The 22,368-nt window shown below is 42.5% G+C and overlaps 1 protein-coding gene across 2 annotated transcripts in view; it reads right to left on the bottom strand.

Annotated features, from left to right (window-relative positions):
- MAP3K2 (mitogen-activated protein kinase kinase kinase 2) overlaps window positions 1-22,368 on the bottom strand; it is a 222,912-nt gene that overhangs the window by 68,272 nt on the left and 132,272 nt on the right. For both annotated transcript variants that reach the window (XM_029605132.1, XM_029605131.1), the window contains one exon: window positions 16,623-16,722. In XM_029605132.1, the coding sequence (XP_029460992.1) occupies window positions 16,623-16,722 (100 nt within the window). The remainder of the gene's footprint in view (window positions 1-16,622; window positions 16,723-22,368) is intronic.

Below are 22,368 nucleotides of genomic sequence, written 5' to 3'. Positions count from 1 at the left end.
TGCAGAATTCGGTATTGCTTGTACAGTTAGAAACCTCTTCGCCTGAAGAATCAGACGAAGAAGAACTTGAATTGTCAAAAGTTTTAGAATTCTGATTTCTGTTTTTCTTGTAATTTGGTTGCATCCAAAAATAAATGAACCCGTTTGAGTAATCTTTTTAGTCTCATATGAATTTGTCTAGCTTTGTTTGTTTAACCTGTGCCATAAATAATTCAACAGTTTGATCAGTTTCAGGCACTTTGTTTGTAAATTCTTGAATAGCCATATCAGTTTTAGTTGTCTCCAATAACTGAGTAATCTCAACATTAATGGCATCAGCAGTAATCTTAGTTTGCTCAATTATGGCTAACATTAGGTCTAGTGAACATTTATTTAAAATATTATTCCAGTTGACAATGTAGATTGTGGTAACCCTAAAGGTAGTTTAATTTCAATAATCTAAAGACTATAACAAAAGAGAGTGTCACCAGAATGAAATCGGAGAGGTTTAAGAATGGCTTGATAGTATGCTGCATACAAAGTTTGAAAAAATAGTTTTCACTCAACACGCACAATAAAGCTCTGGAATTTGTTGCCAGAGGATGTGGTTAGTGTAGCTGGGTTCAAAAAAGGTTTGGGTAAGTTCTTGGAGGAAAAGTCCATTAACGGCTATTAATCGAGTTTACTTAGGGAATAGCCACTGCCATTAATTGCATCAGTGGCATGGGTTCTTCTTAGAGTTTGGGTAATTGCCAGGTTCTTGTGGCCTGGTTTGGCCTCTGTTGGAAACAGGATGCTGGGCTTGATGGACCCTTGGTCTGACACAGCATGGCAATTTCTTATGTTCTTAAACCAATGACTGAATTTGTGGATGTAAAGAGAAAGTTGAATCCAGTAAAATACCTAAAACACGTACTTCTAATCTAATTGGAATGTTCGTATTTTAAGAGACCATTGAGTGGGGAGGACTTCGGTCTCGCAAGAAAGAATCTCTCAGTTTTATTAAGATTTAATATAAGATTGTTGTGAGATAACCAAGCACTAATCTGTTAAAAACAGAGAGAGAGTTTATCAAACGAAGCAGCCAATGTGGAAGTAATGGGAAAGAAAAATGGTTTGTCATCAGCATACAAGCTGAGACAAAATATGACAAGAGGGGAAGTAGATAAATGTTAAATAATGCTGGAGAAAGTAAGGAGCCTTGGGGGACCCTTGTAGTTAGAGGTACTGCAGCAGAAGGAGACTTATCAGTAAATACTCTGCATGATCTGTCAGTTCAATAAAAATGAGAACCAACAGAGAACAGTAGATATGATACCCAACAATTTCATATGGAGTAGAAGAATATCGTGGTTTACGGTATCGAAGGCTGAAGATAGGTCAATTAGGACCAAGTAATATTTTAATCCCTTATCAAACCCCTCTCTGATAATACTGAGACTACAAAGAAGGACAAATTAAAACTTACCTGATAATTTTCTTTCCTTTACTTATGCTCCACCAGTCCAGAAACATGAATATTGTCCCTCGTCCAGAGCCTGGAGGCAGAGCTGTAAATTCTTTTGATGATATCAGCTATGTATGTCATATATGGAAGCCTCAACAGTCAGTGTACTTTTTTGTCATAGCTCACCTTAAATTTGGCCATTAAACTCCCATGAAATCAGTCCTAAACCAAAAAACAATTTTTTTTCTTTGATAAACATTGTACATTTTTTTTAAAAATTATATTATAAAGAAAAATAAAGAACACAAATTCTCTTCAATGTAGCCCATAATAAAAGGCATAAATTAATAAACCTTCTGTTTAACTTTTCCTCCCCCGCCCATAGCAGCAATCCCAATCATCATAGGTGGGCTTTCTTGACAGGTGGCGCATAAGTAAAGGAAAGAAAAGTATCAGTTAAGTCTTAATTTTTCCTTCCTTATCCTATGCTCCACCAGTCCAGAAATATGTGGGCAGTACCAAAGCCCATATATCATGGGTGGATAGATTCTAAACTCTCCTTTAAAACTGACGTCCCAGAATCGGCATCTTGTTTTGCATAAATATCAAACCTATAGAAGAAAAACAACCAATAAGGGCTGAATAACACAGTCTGGGTAAAACAAATAAGCATGGGTGTAGCTTGCTTATTGCGGCGGTTACTTCCCCTACTACCCGTAACTAATCAAGCTTGATATTTCACTTGGTTGCAGCTCCATCACTGCTCTCTACATTAATGGTGGGGGTGGAAGGGAAATAGAACCAAAGAGCTAAGAGAAACAGATAAGTATGAGAAAAAAAATGTGAAGCTTGCTGGGCAGACTGGATGGGCCGTTTGGTCTTCTTCTGCCGTCATTTCTATGTTTCTATGTTACTCAATGTTGCCCACATTGCTGCTTTACAAATATCCAGGGGACTTACTGATCCAAACTCAGCCCAAGAGGTCACTTGCTCACAGGTTGAATGAGCTTTTAATCCCTTTGGGGCTTCCTTTCCCTGTAATAAATAAGCTGAAATGATGGCTTCCTTAAACCAGCGAGAAATAGAAGCTTTAGATGCGGCCTCCAAAAAGAACAGTCTATGTGATCTTCTAAAACGTTTTGTTACCAACAAATATCTCAAGAGAGAGCTCTTTACATCTCAAAAACATGTAACACATCCATTCAATCTTTGCAGACCATTCTGTTAAATGAAGGTAAAACAATTTCTGATTCACATGGAAAACTGAAATCACCTTCGGCAAGAATGACGGTAAAGGCTTCAGGATTACTGAATCCCTGTTGAACCTTAAATATGGTGAGTGATACGATATAAAGCTTGAACTTCAGAAATTCTTCTCACTGAAGTTATAGCCACTGTTTTCAAAGTGAGATCCTTTAAAGTAGCCTGCTCTATTGGCTTGAAAGGTGCCGCTGTTAGAGCTCTTATCAATAAATTAAGATTCCAGCATGGAACTTCCCTTCTTATTGGAGGCCTTAAGCACTTTACTCCCTAGAGAAAACAAAAAAGATCTTTATGAGCCATCAGTGTCATACCACTTACTTTCCCTCTGAAACAGGAAATCACAGCAATCCGCACTATAAGAGAATTAAAAGATAACCCCTTTTCAAGCCCCCTTTGCAAGAAGGCAAGAATGCCACGAATCTGAACACACCAAGGAGAGCAATCGTTTTCTTTGCAATAACTCTCAAAACATCTCCATATTCTTGCATAAATTTGTGAAGTGGATACCTTCCTTGACTTCAGCAAAGTACTAATAACTGAAGGAGAGTAACCTCTTAACTAACTTTGCCCTTTCAAGAGCCAGGCAGTGAGAATGTAATGAGAAGGATCTGGCATTAGAATGGGTCCTTGCAACAAACCTCTGCCTGTTGGCAGACGAAGAGGACTGTCTGTGAAGATCTGTATACCCTGGTCTGCGAGGCCAATCTGGTGCCACCAGTACCCTCTCCATCTAGCTTCCTTATTACGCAATTTATTAGTGGTCACAGAGGAAAAACAAAGCATCCCTTTCTCTGGCCAAGTTTGTACTAATGCATTTATGGCCCTGCTGCTATAATCTTTTCAGCGACCGTAAAACCTAAAGCCCAAATTTTGGAAGAACTGTGCATGTAAAATTCAGGGGTTACGCACGTGGCCGGGCCCCGAGTGCGCCGCGCGCATTTTCGAATGGGCCCAGCCACGTGCGTAACCGCCGATGTGTGCCAAAGTGCAGGCTAGAAGAAAGGGACAGGCCGGGACAACGCCATTAGATGCTGTCCCAGGGAAGTGCATGCCGGCAGCTGGCTGGCGTGCAGAGTTTACTCCTGCTCCAGAGGAGCAGTAAATACAAAAACAAAAAAATTGGGGACAGATAGGGTAGGTTTAGGGGTCAGGGAGGAGAGGGGAAGAGGGAGGAAGGATAGGATTAGGGAAGGATAGGGTTAGGGAACTGGGAAAAATACCACCCCCTGCGCGCGCGACAGGGGCACCCACCCGCACCAATTATAAAAATCGCATGTGCACACAGATATATTTTCTAACATGCGCATGGCAATTCGCATATGTTATAAAATCGGCACATCTTTTAAAATCAAACCCTTAGGGTTTTTGCATTTCTTCTTGTCGCCATTAACTCCAATAGTGGCTCTCCCCACTTGCTCGCAATCATTTGGTATGCTTCCAAACTTAGTTCTCATTCTCCGGGGTCTATTCTGTTCCTGTTGACATCATCTGCTTGGACAGTCTTCTGCCCTTCAATATGACAGGCAGAAAGTTGGTACAAATTCTCCTCTGCCCAAGCAAAGAGAAGATATGTTTCTGCTGATATTTCTTGACTTCGGGTTCCTTCCTGCTTGTTTATATAGGCTGTCATAGAATTGTTGCTGAGAATGCGCACTGCGCGACTCTTGACCACATTCTGGAAATGAGTAAGAGCCAGCCTGATTGCTCTGGTCTGTAATCGATTTATAGACCACTGCTCTTCTAGCAGAGACCATTGGCTCTGAGCATAATAATTGTGGCAATGTGCCCCCCAGCATGAAAGGCTGACATCTGCCATGAGGAGGATCCAATCTGGGACCTCCAATGGTAGGCCTCTTTGTAAACTTATGGGATTGAAAAACCAAAGCAAACCTTCCTTTACCCTATGTGGAAGAGGAAGGTGGACATCATAACCTTGAGATTGTACCCTCCAATGGAAAAGCAGCGCTAGTTGAAGTGGTCTCATGGTATTAAATCCAACATAGAGGTCATAGTTCCCAGCAGCTGAAGATAAGCCCATGCTGTAGGTGCTCATTCTTTCCTGAACTGTTTTACTTGGGTGATAATCTTTGAGATGCTTTATTTCTGATGAAATGACTAATCCCTCAAAAGTGTTGAACTGGGCACCTAAATGCTCTAAATTTTGAGAGGGTATTGAATTTTTTGAAAATTGATGATCCATCCCATGTTTTGAAGCAGAGAAATTATTTTGTCAGTTGAAAACAAACCATCCACATAAGTCTTGCTGTGAACCAGCCAATCATCCAAAAAAGGATGTACTAAAATTCCCTGCCTTCTTAAATAGGCTGCAACTACAACCATGACCTTTGTAAAAGTCCTTGGTGCTGCTGCAAGACTAAAAGGTAGCGCTCTGTAATGGTAATGCTCTCCTAAAATGCAAAATTGGAAAAGTTTCTGGATGTTGGCTCTCATCAGAATGTGAAAATATGCTTCTTTTAAGTCCAGAGAAGTTAAAAACTCACCTTTTCTTACTGAAGCAATTACTGATCTGAGAGTTTCCATGTGGATCCAAGGAATATATAGGCTCCTGTTCACACTCTTTAAATCTAAAATTGGGCAAAAAGTGCTATCCTTTTTGGGGATTACTAAATAAATGGAATAACAACCCTTTCTCTGCTCGTTGATAGGTACTGGGCAAATTGCATGTAGACTCTTCTTGTAGAAGGTAGAATGAATTGCCTCTATTTTTGTTGGTGAAGAGGCTGGGGATATTAAATAACTTTCTGGTACAGGAAACTGAAATCTTGGTGAATAGCCATTGCAGATGATATCTAGGACCCACTGGTCCGAAGTTATTTGGATCCACACCTTGAGATAACCCTGTAGAGTATTCCTCCTATTGGAGAAGTCAAGGAGTGAATCTTCTAGAATCCATTGTGAAGACTGGCCTGAGATTGAAGGCTGTGTAGAATCTCCACATGGTCTTCTTGCCCCATGAAAGGAATGAGACTTGCCTTTCACTTTAGTGGACCTTTTTAATGGTCTAAATCTTTTAGCATCATTATAACAACCATGAACCCGAAAGGAGTACAAACTGGGCCTCGTCCTATTTTCGGGATGCCTGTGCAATTTGGTATTTCCTAGACCAGTGGTTCTAAACCTTTTCCCCATCATGACACACCTGACAGACCACACTCACTCACGGTGGAAATAAAAAATAAAGGCCCAGTATTATTTTTATTGTTAAGAATGACACAAGGGAAAGATAAATACCCAGAAATAATAAACACAGCATTCCAAAACAGCACCAATTTCCAGCACTCAAACAATAACCACCTTACAAGGCAAAACTGAAAATATTACACCAGGCCTTAAAACTCCAATACTCCTCCTGTTAGGAAAATGGACCAAGCCAGGCTGCTATAGAGCCTTACACAGAAACCACATGCCAGCAGAATATCTCACCTCAGTCACATGTGAAGACCCTCACCTAACAAAGAATAAAGAGACCATAAAGCATAAATAGAAATATGCAGACAAAAACTGAACTGGAAATCACAACAAGCCAGAGAGACTGTATGCAGTGCAACAAAGGAAAAAGAGAAACATCACCAGTCCTCATAAAACAAATCAAGAAATATAAAAACAATAGCAGTAAACCCATAATAATAAAAAGAGCAGATTATTTCAAGACAGCTGATGAATGGAATATCCAATAATTAAAAACTCATACCAAAAATTTCTACAGACCAATAAAATATTTCAAAATAGCAGGCACAAAGACCCAATAATGAAAAATGATAAGAAAAAAAAAATGCCTTGCTCTGCATACCTGAGAACATTTGATATCCAAGTGCCCTGAGATTGTTTTGAATTAGCAGGAGGAAGGATGGTTTGTTTGCAGCTCTCTCCTCTCTCTCAGTCACACACAAGCGCTCTCTCTCACACTGGCTCTCAATCACACACATATACACATGCTCTCTCTCAGACACAGGCTCTCAATCACATACTCTCTCACCTACACCGGCTCTCAATCACACACAGACACATGCACTTATCATACATATGCATGATCTCTCTCACTTACTCACCCACAAAGGATCTCAATCACACACAGGCTCTCAATCACACAAACAGGTTTTCAATCACACATTTACACATACAGGCTCTCAATCACTCACTTGTATACATGCTATCTCACTCTCTCTCTCTCTCATACTCACACAGGATCTCAAACACATATGCATGCTTGCTCACTCACTCACTCTCTCTCCCCACACCGAACTAGCGACAGAAGCAGCTTCCTCCTTTTCCTGACTTAGTGGCTGCAGCAACCTCCCCCACTTCCATACCTCACGGCCTCGAGAAATGGCTCCCATCGGCCGCGGAGGCTGAGGTTGCTCCTCTTGTGCTCCGCACAGCTCGTTCTTCAGGCCGCACTGCTTACACTAGCATGGTCTCTTCTTCCCACATGCGGCGGCTGCACTCCTCTTCCTCTTCTGGGCCGCGGGGGGGGGGGGGGAGGGGCAGAAAGAAGAGAACATGCCGGTGCAGCTGATTCCAGCTCTCCTGCCACATTCCACCTGGGCTATCAGCATTTTAAGCCCGGGCAGAAGATATATTCCAATTTCGCTGAGGCAGGGTGAGCTCTGGGCCAGTGGGGGTCTGGGAAGTATGGCGACTCACCTGCATGCACTTGAAACACCGGTTGAGAACCGTTGTCCTAGACTTTTCACCAGTCTATCCAACTCTTTGCAAAACAGATAATTGCCCTTAAACAGAAACCTACTAAGGCAAGCCTTTGAGAATGAGTCTGCAGACCAGTTATGAAACCAGAGCAATCTTCTGGCTCCAACAGAGAGTGTGAAGGACTTTGTCGATACCATAATAATGTTATAAGGCATCTGCCAGATAGGCAGTTGCGGACTCCATTTTAGCAACATCCTTTTCCTCAAACAAATGCTGGATCCAGTCTAGTAACGCCCTTGCTACGTAGCTAGGCTCATGTGGCTGATTGTAACATGATAGAATTTGCCAAAAATATGTTCTTTAGAATTCAATTTTTTGGTCTTATGTATTTCTTAAGGCAGCCCCACCTTCTAATACTATGGTGGTTCACCTGACTCAGCTGCTACCATTGCATCCACCTTTGGCATCTTGAAAAGGCATTCCTGCGATTCTGGAGACAGTGGGTAAAGCTTGCTGAAAACCCTAGAATGTCTGTAACCAGCCTCTAGTGAATCCCATTCAGTGAACAACAGATTCAATTTCTAAATTCTGCATGAACCCTTTAAGATAGAAGAATAACCTGAATGGGACCCTACCCTTTTCTCAGTCAGAACTAGAGCAGAGGTGGACTGTGTAATTAGGGCAGGCATTTCTTCCTTGAGGAAAAGCCTAATAGAATCCTCTTCCTCCTGTAGTTCACCTACCTCTAAGGATCCTGAACTGCTATCATTCAAATCATCCTCTATTAGAAAAACTGGAGGGTAAAAAATCAGCTTGTGTGCTAGGAACTGACTCCTGAGGTTCTGCCTTTCTCTTTTTTTCCCTCTGACTGGAGAATTGCACTGAACAAAAAAAAAGTTTGCTGCTGTTTCTTCCGAGTCCCCCTTGCCTTGCAGGGCTTGGAATGCCTGGTAGAGGAAATTAAAAAAAAAAACTCAAGAGAAAACTGATTTCTCTTCAGCCTTTGCTTCTTTTGCAGAGCCTCACTGAAAAGCCTGCTCTGGAAGAAACTTCAGAGAGCTCTGGGTTGAAGGGTAACTCTTCCTGCTCACAACTGCTGACTTGTGCGGTGGCTTCAAAATGGCGGCCACATCCCTGGCAAGGGATGAACTGATACTTGCAACGGCTTTCCCAGAGCTTGGGGCTTTCTTTTTCACCCCCCCCCCCCCAATTCTTCTGAAACTCCCTGTTTAGTGAGACATACCTTTGCTGAAGTGTCTGACTCCTTTTTGGGGGAGGAAGGATTATCACCACTGACAAGACCCCCTTATGGAGTCGCTGGTGCTGTTAAGGCACCACTCAGCAAAAACAAACCAGGAAGCTCGGACAACAGATTGTCTAAGAATTCAATTCATCACTCTACTTTGTAATTAGAGTGCTTAGTACTGTCTCCTAAGGCTCTAAAGAGCTTTCAACCATAGTAAAAGAATGAGCTGGTTAAGCAGTGGACGATACGCATCACTGCAAGAGAGCCGCTCGCTCTGCAGGAACCTGGCCATAAGCAAGGTAAGATAAGAGATTCAGTATAAGGGTCAAAAAAACATTAAACCAATTAAAAATAATTGAATTCTATTGAAAATTCTGGTGAGCCTGTGTCAACAAGTAACCAACCAGAAGCCGAAGGCAGAGAACACTGGCTGTTGAGGCTTCCATAGGACATACATAGCTGATGTCATCAAAAGAATTTACAACTCTGCCTCCAGGCTCTGGACGAGGGACCATATTCACATGTTTCTGGACTAGTGGAACATGGGACAAGGAAGCAATGTTTCTGTGTTATGTCTAGGGCGAAACCCAAACTGGGCTTCATTAAATTATTTGGAAAATCTTGCAACGAGATTGAAAAAGTGGTACAATCACCTTAGATATCACGGGCAGCTAAGAGCAAAAAGCAGCAAACGTGATCTCCCACAGGTAGTCAGGCTTGTATGACTGCCATCTGGGAGATTCCTTAGCTAATGGAAGGTAAACAGTGAAAACCAGAAAGACTAGTTGAGCCAAATGTTCCCTATCTGTTGACATCTACTATGCAAATATACCATGTGTATTCAGAAAGGTATTCTGAAAACCAGATGCGGCATTTCTTATGTTCTTATGTCTTGGTCTTCAAAGATTGGCTGTGCATACCACTGATGTAGATTTTCTGTTTTCTAAGCTCAAGTAGCACACATGACTACATATGACCCATCAGTGTAACAATGTATAATACATTAAATCATATACACACAAATGGAAATCCAGTCTTTTTTGTGCAAAATGAACTTTTCAGAGTAAAATATTCAAAAAGGAAAAGTTAAGACTTACCTGATCATTTTCTTTCCTTATGCTCCACTAGTCAAGAAACATGTGGGTATCTTCCCTCATCCAACTTCTGGAGGCAAAGTTGTAAATTCTTTTGATGACACCACAACCTATATATATCATCTGTGGAATCTCCGTAGCCAGTATACTTTTGTCAAAGCTAACCTTAAACTTGGCCATGAACTCCTAGTAAATCAGCTCTATTAAATAAAAATATTTGCCACCTAAAAATTTTCTTAAAAATGTAAACATTTTAAATTACCATTAAGATTGAAAGAGGGAGAAAATTGCTGTTTTTGGTTGTTCATGTGGGCATTGGGAAGGATGCACCAATGACCTCACTCTTGTTGGTTATATATATTATCTGTGTTACATGTGAACATTTTAATAAAAATGATATAAACAAATTAGCATTAAATCACAACAAGAACACACACACTCAAATGAAAAGAGTGTCAGAAGAATATAACAATGCCAAACTACTAGGCATAAACTCCTGTTTAACCTTCCCTTTTACTACTTCCTTTTATTTTATTTATTTTTTTTTTTTAATGACATTAATAGCTGCTACCCAAATTATTTCCTGAGTGGGCTTCTTGACTGATGGATCATATGTAAAGGAAAGAAAATTATCAGGTAAGTCTTAATTTTTCCTTCCTTGTCCCAAGTTCAGAAACAGGTGAGAAATTCCAAAGCCCATATTCTACGGGTGGGTAGATTGTAAACGTGCCTTTAATACAGATGCCCCAAAATAGGGGTCCTGTTTGGCGTAAACATCTAGCCTATAATGTTTTGCAAACATACTCAATGCTGCCCAAGTAGCTGCCTTACAAATATCTAGGGGGACTAGCCGCTCCATACTCAGCCCAAGAAGCAGCTTGCGCACTAATTGAATGAGCTCTTAATCCGTTTGGAAAATCTTTCCCTGCAACAAATAAGCCGATGCAATGGCTTCTTCAATCCAGCAGGAAATGCATGCTTTGACACAGCCGCTCCTTTTCGAGAGCCTCCAAAAAGCACAAATAATCTGACTTTCTAAATTCTTCTGTAACCTGCAAGTATCCCAAGAGACATCTTTTCACATCCAAAAATTGTAACTCCTCCGTTGAACCTTTATAGTCTGCCCTTTTAAATGAAGGCAAAACAATCTTCTGATTCAAATGGAAAATCAAAATCACTTTTGGCAAAAATGAAGGGACAGATTTCAGAATTACCGATTCCCTGTTGAATCTTAGATAGGGTGTGTGGCATGACAATGAATGTAATTCAGAAATTCTTTTTGCTGAAGTTATCGCCACACAGAAAATGGTTTTCAAAGTCAGATCCTTTAAAGTAGCCTGCTCTAATGGCCCAAAAGGTGCCCCTCTCAGAGCTCGTAACACTAAATTTAGATCCCAACATGGAACGCCCAATCTGACTGGAGCTTCAATCGCTTTACTCCTTGAAGAAACCAAGCAAGGTCTCTATGAGCAGAGAGAGATAAATAACAGGAAATCGCTGCAACCTGAACCTTAAGAGAACTATATGCTAACCCCCTGTGAAGCCCTCTTTGCAAAAAGGCAAGAATATTATCAATCTGAGAGCGCTAAGGGGAGCAGCGGATCTTCTTACAGTGAGTCTCAAAACCTCTCCATATTTATTTTATTTTTGTTTGTTCGTAGGAAACATCACATCGGTTTACAATATAAGTCAAATACACAATTAAAATATAAATAAAATACAATAGTATAATCATAAATCATAAGATACCTAAAATGTATTTGTTTGTATTTATTATTTGTTTCTCACATAAGTTAATGAAGTGTATAACTTCTTTGGATTTCAGTAATGTTTTAATAACTGAAGGTGTGTAACTTTTTTTTAACTAACTTTGCCCTCTCAAAAGCCAGGTCATAAGTGAGTAATGAGAAGGGTCTTCCATCAGAATGGGACCCTGGCTGTAGCAACCCCCCTGCCTGCTGGCAGGTGCAGGGGACTGTCCACTAAGCCTATGAAGATCTGCATACATTGGCCTTCGTGGCCAATCTGGTACCATCATAACCACACAAACTCTCTCTTTTTCTATTTTCCTTATTATTCGACTTATTAGCAGCCAAGGGGGGAAAATGTGGCCAATTTTCAACCAGCGACAACTGTAAAACCTTAAGGGCTTTGTATTCATTCTTGTCACCATTAAGTCCAACAGTGGAGTTCTCCATTTCTGAACAATCATTTGGAAAACTCCAAGACTCAGTTCCCATTCTCCTGGATCTATCCAGTTCTTACTTAAATAGTCCGCCTGGACATTCTCTTGACCTGCAATATGTAGAGCTGAAACAGATTCTCTTCTGCCCATGCAAAGAGAAGATCTGTCTCTTCTGCTATACCCTGACTACGGATACCCCCATGCTTGTTTATTCTTTGGACATGTATAAGTGTCAGTCTGATTGCTCTGGTTTCTAAGCGATTTACTGACCAAAGCCTTTCTAGCAGAGACCACTGGCCCTGTGTGTAATAATTCTGGCAATATGCACCCCAGCCTGAGAGGCTGGCATCTGTCGTAATTATAATCCAATCTGGGCCCTCTAATGGAACACCTCTTTCCAAATTTAAAGGAATGGTCCACCAATGCAAACTCTCCCTTAAACTCTGTAGCAGCAGGAGGTGGACATCGTAACCCTGAGTCTGTATCTTCCATTGGGAAAGCAGCACTAGCTGAAGTGGCCTCATGTGAGCCGTTGCCCATGGCTCTAAGTCCAAAATGGAGGCCACTATGCCCAGTGGCTGAAGATATGCCCATGCTGAAGGCGTTTGTTCTCTTGAGAATTGATCCACTTGCGCGATTATCGTTGAAATCCTTTTCTCTGATAAGGTTGAATTGGGCTCCTAAATGCTCTAAATCTTGAGAGAGGTTTAATTCGTTTTACCCAAAACTGATTATCCACCCCAGCTTTTGAAATAGAGTAACTACGTAGTCAGTTGCAGCCAAACTTTCCGCATATGATTGTCTGTGAATCAGCCAATCGTCCAAACGTGGACCCACTAATATCCCTGTCTTCTTAAGTAGGCTGCAACCACTGCCAAGACCTTTGTAAAGATTTCTGGGGCTGTTTCTAAACTAAAAGGTAAAGCCCTGAACTGCTAATGTTCTCCTAAAATACAAAATATCGGAGAAATCTCTGGATGCACTCTCTCCTTATAATATGAAAATATGCCTCTTTCAGATCCAGAGAAGTTAAAAACTCTCCTTTTCTTACTGAACAAATTACTGATCTGAGTTTCCATGTGGAAATGGGGTAAAGACAGGCTTCTGTTCACACCCTTTAAATCTAAAATTGGACGGAAACTCCCATCCTTCTTGGGGATCACAAAATAAATCAAATAGTATCCTTTTTGCTGTTCACTGCGAGTAACTGGGCAAATTGCCTGTAAACTGCTGAAGGCAGAATGAGTTGCCTCTATTTTCGTTGGTGTAGAGGCCATTGAAATAACAAAACTTTCTTGTACAGGGTACTGAAAATCCGGGGAATAACCATTTTAAATAATATCTATGACCTACTGGTCCAATGTTATCTGGATCTACTGCTTGAGAAAACCCTGCAGCCTTCCTCCTATAGGAGTAAGAACATAAGAACATAAGAAATTGCCATGCTGGGTCAGACCAAGGGTCCATCAAGCCCAGCATCCTGTTTCCAACAGAGGCCAAACCAGGCCACAAGAACCTGGCAATTACCCAAACACCTAGAAGATCCCATGCTACTGATGCAATTAATAGCAGTGACTATTCCCTAAGTAAACTTGATTAATAGCAGTTAATGGACTTCTCTTCCAAGAACTTATCCAAACCTTTTTTGAACCCAGCTACACTAACTGCACTAACCACATCCTCTGGCAACAAATTCCAGAGATTTATTGTGCGTTGAGTGAAAAAGAATTTTCTCCGATTAGTCTTAAATGTGCTACTTGCTAACTTCATGGAATGCCCCCTAGTCCTTCTATTATTCGAAAGTGTAAATAACCGAGTCACATCTACTCGTTCAAGACCTCTCATGATCTTAAAGACCTCTATGATATCCCCCCTCAGCCGTCTCTTCTCCAAGCTGAACAGCCCTAACCTCTTCAGCCTTTCCTCATAGGGGAGCTGTTCCATCCCCTTTATCATTTTGGTTGCCCTTCTCTGTACCTTCTCCATTGCAACTATATCTTTTTTGAGATACGGCGACCAGAATTGTACACAGTATTCAAGGTGTGGTCTCACCATGGAGCGATATAGAGGCATTATGACATTTTCCGTTTTATTAACCATTCCCTTCCTAATAATTCCTAACATTTTATTTGCTTTTTTGACTGCTGCAGCACACTGAGCTGACGATTTCAATGTATTATCTACTATGACGCCTAGACAAACAAAGAGTGAATTCCTCGAGACTCACTGTGAGGACTGCCTGGAGGTTGAAGGCCGCACAGAATCCCCACATGGCCTTTGTGCTCCAAGAAAGGAATGAGACTTTCCTTTCCCTTTAGCAGACTGTTGCGGAAACCTCCTTGAAGATGTAAACATCCAGGCTTCACTATATTGACTGCATCCTCAAAATGATCTGAAATTTGGTCTTGACCTAACCTGTGGCAGTCTGAGATTTGGTCTCTCAGACTTTTCACCAGTCTAACTCCTCGACAAACAAATAATTGTCCTTAAAGGGCAATCTACTCAGGCCAGCCTTGGAGAAAGAGCAGTCTTCTGGCTCCAACAGAAAGAGCTGTCTTTGCTAACACCCTAATAATGTCATACAATGCATCTGTCAAATAGGCAGTAGCAGACTCCGACCTAGCGACAGCATTATCCTTTGACAGATGCTGAATCCAGCGCAGCAGCTCTTTCATCCTGGAACAAGACAGAATTTGCCAAAAATATATATTTGAGAATTAATTCAATTCTTCGGTCTTGTGAATCTCTTAAGGCAGCTCCACCTTCTAATGGTATGGTGGTTCTTCTGGCCACGGCCACCACCATTGCATCCACTTCTGGTATTTGGAAAAGGCATTCCTGTGACTCCACAGGCCCTTGGGCATCGATATCCAGCTTCTGGTGAACCCCATTCAGCCAGCATCATGAACTCAATCTCAGAAGGTAAGAGGTAAAAAAGACAAGGATCTTTGAGAACCCTTTAAAATTGGGACCCAATCATGATATTCCTCTACCCTTTCCTCAGTCAGTCTAAGAGCTGACGTAACTATTGAAACTATTGCAACCTGCCTTCATGGACTTGGGATATTACCTCCCCCTATCGACATGCCTTAATCATGACCTTGTTATTGTTATACTAGTTCCATGTACATGCCTCAATTATGTTCTCGTTATTATTACACTAGTTCCATGTAAATCTCATATGTTGTTAAAACTGTTCCATGTAAACCGATGTGATGTGCAAACGAATATTGGTATAAAAAAAAACTTTAAAATAAATAAAATAAATAAACTTGTGAAATAAGGCATTTCCTCCTTATGGAAAAGCCTAATAGAATCCTTCTCCTCCTGAATTTCCCCCCTCATCCAAGGAACTTGTACTACTAACATTTAAATCCTATTCTACCAGAAATACTGGAGAATAAAAGTCAGCTTGCGTAGTTGGTCCTAGCTCCTCTGGCTCAGCCTCTCTCTTTTACTGTGCAGCACAAACCCTTACTGCATGGTCATCTAAGTCCCCCTTGCTTGCAACGCTTGGAACAACTGATGTAGGAAATAAAAAACTCACGAAAACTCCACCCTTGCTGCGTTTGTGACATTTGCTCTGCTTGGCTGAAAGGCTTCCTCCAGAATCAACTTCAGAGGGCTCCATTATAAAGGGAAACTTCTCCTGCTCATAACAGCTGACTCACGTGGCAACTTCAAAATGGCCACTGCAACCACTGAACTGTCACTTACAACAGCCTTCTTAGCTGCTAAAAAGCTTGGCATTTTCTTTTTAACTGCCCCAAACTAACTAGAAACTCCCTCCTTAGGGAGAGAAGCCTTTAAGGAGACTCCATCAGACAGGTAAATAGTTACTACTGAACCAGTGCACTAGAAATGAAGACTGCCATTAAGGTACAACTCTGATACTATCGAGGAGTCCAAACTGCAGCACAAGACCTTACCCTCCAGTAGCAAAACAGCTAATTAAAGGAGTCTTTAAAAACAGTCAGACAGCCTCTGTAACATAAGAGTGCTCACTGCATAGCAAGGACTCAGAAAACTCCAAACAGCCTTTCCCCAAAGTGAAAAAGTGAGCCAATTAATAACGGATGGCACACTTCACTGCAGGAGAGCTGATCCACAGGAGCCTGGCCACAACCAGGTAAGCATAGATTCAGTATAAAGTCTAGAAAATAAATAGCCAAACCATCAAAAAATTAAATTTATCTTGAAACAGTCCAGTGAGCTTGTGTCACAACTAAGCGTCCTGTAGCTGGAGGCCGAGAACATTGGCTATGGATAGTCCACAGATGACATACATAGGTGGTACAACTCTGCCTCCAGAAGCTGGATGAGGGTTGATACCCACATGTTTCTGGACTGCTGGAGCAAAGGACAAGGAAGGAATTGTTATTGAACAGTCTTCATGTCATTCTGAATCACAGCAGGAAGCACTCCCTTCCCCAGTCAGCAAAGTTCACCATACAATCAGAAAGACAAGGAATAAACGTGCATAAGACTGAATACTGAAATAGGCCACACAAGTACATACATTAGTTTTTGGAAATCATTTGTATCAATGTGATAACTGCTTAAAGCAGTGCTTTTCAAATAGTTGTCAAGTACCCTGAGTAAGTCAAGTGACGGTCAACCAAATTATAAAGATTAACTTGGTCCTTAGAGCAAATATCTCCCCTGAAAAGCCTACTTGTTCAGGGTACATGAGGAGTTTAAAGCAAACAACTTGTGCTTGAAATTAACAGCGTGGCTTACCTATCAGAGATATTCTAGTTTTTCTGTCTGTCCCTCCAATCACTGTATTATCTAAATCTTCAAGTGATGGCAATGGTCTCATGTTACATAAATTGGAAGCCTACAGAAATGGAGAGAAAAGTAGAGAAAACCCCTCTATGAAAATGAATGGCATAGAATAAAAGAAGAGTTAAAGCAGCAGTACCACAGTTCTTGGTTCCACTTCTTCCTATTTTGATCTTAGTCTTTGGTCTCTTCCCTTTATTTCTTGAATTTTTAGCCTACTTTCTGAAGGGAGGAAGGCTTATCCGATTCCCATGTGTGTACTTCTGTGTGCGTCCTATCTACACCAAATTTTGAGATTTTATTTTTCTTATACTTGGCTCACACCTTTTCACTGGAAGCTCAAGGCCCGTTATATTTGAGTACAGCATATATTTCCCTGGCATCACAGGGCTTACAATCTAAGGGCCTGTTTTACTAAGGCTTTTCTCCCATTCTGTGTCTATGGGAAAATACTGGAGCATGTGAAGAACTGACAGAGAGAAGATGGACCTAACCTGGACCATCAAATGTAAAGCAGAGTTGCTTACCTGTAACAGGTATTCTCCGAGAACAGCAGCCCCGACACGGAAAACTTACGTCAAAGCTTCTACAACTTTCACTTGGCACACTGAGCATGCTCAAGCATACCTTTTACACTGCATATACACAGGGACAGTCTCCAGTCTTATAGAATAGAATTATATATAAATCAAGAAACAGCAGAAACCCAACTGCACGAGGTGGCAGGCAGGTTTCATGAGGACTAACATTCTGCACCTACAAAGCTGGACAGGGGGTTACAGGCCTTGGTGGAGCTTCCTCCTCCAAGGAACTGGCAACGACAGCCATATCAGCAGGAGGAAGCTGCGGTGCCCCAACAGACACCAATGCTATCCCAACAACAAACGCCAGCTGCATTGGTAATGCACCAATGAGTGCATTGAGCTTCTCCAGCAGCTATTCCAGGACGGAAGGCACTGGTTCTGGTGCCGTCGATACCATAGGACCGATGCCCTGCATCACCTGTTCCACTGCCAGCTGGACTCACCACTCCAGCTCTTCCTCAAACACTGCCAATGCCAACATAGACTGGGAGGAAGGAAGGGTGGCTAGATACTCTTCGGTCCCATGAGGCAAATCAGTGACTGGCATCAGGACCAGTGGAGACCATTGTGAACCCCCGGCAATAAATAATGGAGGACTGGTGCTCCTCGCTGCAGGGTCAGTTCAGGGGCATCGCGGCATGAGCCAATGTATCCCTGTACCTGGCATAGAAGGGAACCAATGCTGATGCTTCTTTGGCTTTCCTCAATGCTCAGTCTGGTCGACAAGGAACCAGACATCCTCGATCTGGAGGAGGATCAACAGTGGCCGGTCTCCGGTGCCCCTATTCACCAAAGGAATTGACAGTCCTGCCAATGTGGATGGCGCAGCGTCCATCGGTGCGGTTCCGAGGTCCATCAATATCAATGCCGCCAATGCCAATGGCTCAGTCTTCCTCAGCACAAACAGCTGTTCCATCTTGTCAAGCCAAAGACTACGTCTCTTCGGGGTCATTTGTGCGCATATGTAGCAACCCCGGATGTCATGCGATGCCCTCAGGCAAAGGACACTTGTCCCATGGGGGTCCATAATGGACATGTTCCTCTAGTACTTTAGGCATCACCAAAAATCAGATGTGGACATGACGAGACGAAATGAAAGGACGCAAAATCCAAATCGATGGTAGCAGCATCGATGACTGGTTGGCACCGAGGCACCGCCACCACAGGGGAATCGACTGTGAAAGGAAAAACTTACCAGAAGCGTCGAAAACTCCGACTAGGAACACTACAAAGAAGCACCAAGAGGGACCCAGCGTTGAATACCACGAAGAAAACCTGCGAAAAACGCGAGAAAAAAAGAAAAAGGGAAGTTTTCCACAAAGGCCAAAATGTTAAAGTGAGCTCACTCACACCACGATGCTTACAGCTCTGTGGAAAAAGAGAGACTGGAGAGGGACCCTATGTGGACATGCAGTATAGGGCTTGCTGGACCTGCTCAGTTTGCCAAGTCAAAGTTCTAGAAACTTTGATGTAAGTTTTCCATGTTGGAGCTCCATCTGATGATGTCACCCATGTGTGAGGACTATTATTCTGCTTGTCCTTGAAGAAGCAATTTTACACTTGATGGGCCAGGTTAGGTCTATCTGGAGAAAAATGATTGGTCTGAAATGATGGAACCTCAAAACAAAAGACAATTTAAAGGTAAAAATGTGAAATGGGGGGGGTCATGTGATGTGCTGCTAGCTGGAGGATGCGAGTGTGAAGAGGTCCCTTGACCCTTATTAAAATCCTGGTAAATATTGCCATTTTCCTTCAGCATGATGACGTCTTTATCCAAAGACTCACAGAGAAGATCCTTACCTTCATATTGGGCAAATAAGACACCTAAACTGCCACAAAAAGATTATCACCCTGTAAACATCGGGCACGGGCAATGAATCCATTTCCCAAGATGAGTGGTCACTGCCGGCTACCCGCTGGATCTTTCAAAACAGCTGCTTCTCCCTGATATGTAGCTGCCTGTGCTGTTGATTGTAGAGAGGCACAGGAAGAGAGTGATACTGTTCTGTATGGTTCAGCTGGACACACTGGAAAATGGCAAGTACTTGGGCCAGGGGAAGCAAAATCTCAGACTCTTTATGTGGTTCTGTTTAGGGTTCAATGCAATTTTTGTTTTTCATTTTCTAGATAAGCCTCATTAAGTTATTTCTCGGGGGCCAATCTTCTAATGCCAGACAAGTCGGCAATTTGAATTCTTTTGGATAAAGATCTGATAAGGCAAACAGTGTACTTTTCACAGTTAATTCTACTGACATCGCAAAAAATGTGTGGACCAGGTTATACTTGCTTGAGAAGCTTCCGGTTGCAGGTTCGGTATCAGCCCTGTTTGCATCTACAGATGCATCACTAAGCAAAAGGGACAAAATACTGGCATATTTGCCTGAGGATCCTAAGTTTTTTAATTTTCTTTATCCTTTTTCTGTTTTTTCTTTTGTGCTTCGTTCGCTTGTCAGCCAATTTTGATCTGCAAATTTGTGTCCAATGAACAGAAGCTTTAGCCTGGGCGGTTGGCTCCGGTGTATTGGATGACTGGATGCATATATTTTACCATAGCATAACATGGAGTTTTTTGGCGATTGTGTTGCGGTAGGCATGAGAAAGTTTGGAATCTGTTGGTGGGGGAAGGGGGTTGGGGGGGGTATAGGGGATTGTTATAGAGGATTGTTGAGTAGGGTGTTCTGGTGTGAAGGAAGGAGAGGGGGAATTGGGGGCAGGGCAGATCACAGGATTTCACTAAGTTTGGAAGATGATTTAGGGGACAAAGGGGGAAGGCATGTTATGCTTTCAGGATATATTAATGTGAACTACAGTAATTTTATATATTCACCTGCTGTTTCTATTTCTTGGGTAGATAAGGATGCTTATTGCTGAAAAAATGTCATTTAACTTGCATGTGCTCTCTTTGAATGTTAGGGCATATCCAATCCGGTAAAGAGAACTAGAATCCTGCAACTCCCTCCTCCTGGGTCTACCTGCTAACACAATTAAACCACTACAGATGGTCGAGAACGCTACTGCCAGGATTCTCACAAACGCCAACAAAAGGGAACACATCACCCCCATCCTTCAGAACCTTCACTGGTTACCAATCAAATTCAGGATTCTCTTCAAAGCCCTCATGATGATCCACAAGGCTCTGCATAATATCTCCTCCCTTAAGCTAACCTTCCAAATATAGCCGCACATCTCAAACAGACCCATCAGAAGAGCATACAAGGACACGCTGTATACCCCTCCTGCTAAAACCTCCTTAAGGAAGTGCGCCCTTTCCACAGCTGGTCCTCCCCTTTGGAACTCGCTCCCGCCGGGCCTCCGCCAAGAACCCTGCCCTCTGGTTTTCAAAAAGAAACTGAAAACATGGCTCTGCAGCCAGGCCTTCTCAGAGAGATAATTCCTCGCACTAAGGCTACCCTGGTTTATGTCCAACTATAGACCAGATTCGCGACTCTAAGCCCTCTTATCCTTACCGGCACTCCACATATCCCCCAAACCTGGGACTATTCCAGGAGACAAAGACTACATTAATTCCCAATCTAGCCGCGGACCTTCACACAGCTACAAGTCACTTAGTCCCTCTATGATTCCTTTTAAGTTAAACGCCTTATTGCACTTTGTGAATTTCTTCCCCCTTAACCTGCCTGCTTGCTAAGTTAGTTCTTTCCTGTTATCCATCAGTTACGCCTCCTTTCCCGTCCCGATGGCATTTTCCTAAAGATTATTTAGAAGTTCCATTAGGCATAGCCCTACGTTTCTATTGCTTATTATTGTTATTGTTAATTTACTATTAGTTTTACTTTTATTATTATTATTATATTATAGTGTATTTCTAATGTTCCACTTGTCCATTGTAACTCATGTTTCATTGTATCCGCCCTTTGGCAACAGTTCAGTTTCATGTAAACCGGTGCAATATGTATCCTATACAGGAGCATCGGTATTAAAAATTATAAATAAATAAATAAATTTTCAAAAACCAGAAAGTAAAAGTGACCTTTTTACAGGAGACTCAAATGACCAAGCAGAAGCATGAAAAATTACACAAGGGTTGGGTGGGCCAAGTTTTTGCAGACTCCTATAATTCAGTCTCTTCGATCACATCCTCACTATTGGAGCTCCCGCAGCAGTCCCAGGCAGCAGAGAGCTCCCAAGGCCCAGTCAGCTCCTCAGTCAACTTCGGGGACAAGGCTTTGACTGGGCTGTAGGGAGCATAAGCCAATTGCCCTTACCCGGGATGATGGACCCTCCGGTTAGGAGCAGGCTGTGGTTCTTTGCGAACCAGTGGCCCAGTGTAACCTTGGACCAGTGGGTTCTATCCGTCGTCTGCCAGGGATACCAATTAAATCTATTGGGTATCCTGTCAAATTCTCCTTTGTGCCCATTTTGGAGGCCAGTAGCACATCGGGAAGTACTTTGAACAGAGCTCTCCTCCCTCTTAGCAGCCAGAGCAGTCGAGCCCGTACCACCAGGGCAAAGAGGGCGGGGATTCTACAGGTACTTCTTGATTCCAAAGAGAACAGGATAGCTCTGATTTGTGGAGGGGAAAACAGCACTTCCAGTACCGGATGTTGCCATCCGGTACTGGACGCAAGCCATTCAGGCTCGCGTCTGCTCCATGGGCCTTCGCAAAATGCCTGGCCGTGTTGGCAGTGCATATCCGCAGATTGGGAGTACATGTTTTCCCATATCTGCATAATTGGCTGGTCAAGAGCACATCTCAGGCAGAGGCCACCAGGTCCATGTGCTTGACCATTCAGGTGTTATAGTCACTAGAGTTCCTTCTCAAATACCCAATGGCCTATCTCAGCCCATCACCTCAATTGAACTTCTTCGAAGCCCTGTTAGACATGGCTCAGGCCAAGTCCTGTTTGCCGAGCCAGAGGGCTGTCTTGGTGACTATTGCGGCAGAAGTTCAACAGAGCCAGTGGGTATCAGCCTGGCACATGATGAGGCTGTTGGGCCACATAACTGCGACTGTCCATGTCTCTCCCTTGGCACTCTTGCAATGCGGAGCCCAGTGGACTGTGTCACAGTGGTGCCAGGCCACTCAGAGCCTCCAGGACTGCATCCAAATCACCCCGTCTTTCAGAGACTCCTTGTCCTAGTGGCAGGTACCTTCC

The sequence above is a fragment of the Rhinatrema bivittatum genome, chromosome 6 (assembly GCF_901001135.1).
Source record: "Rhinatrema bivittatum chromosome 6, aRhiBiv1.1, whole genome shotgun sequence".
In the NCBI taxonomy this organism is placed as follows: domain Eukaryota; kingdom Metazoa; phylum Chordata; class Amphibia; order Gymnophiona; family Rhinatrematidae; genus Rhinatrema; species Rhinatrema bivittatum.
Note: the sequence above shows the minus strand (reverse complement) of the source record. Positions and strands in the feature narration are given on the sequence as shown.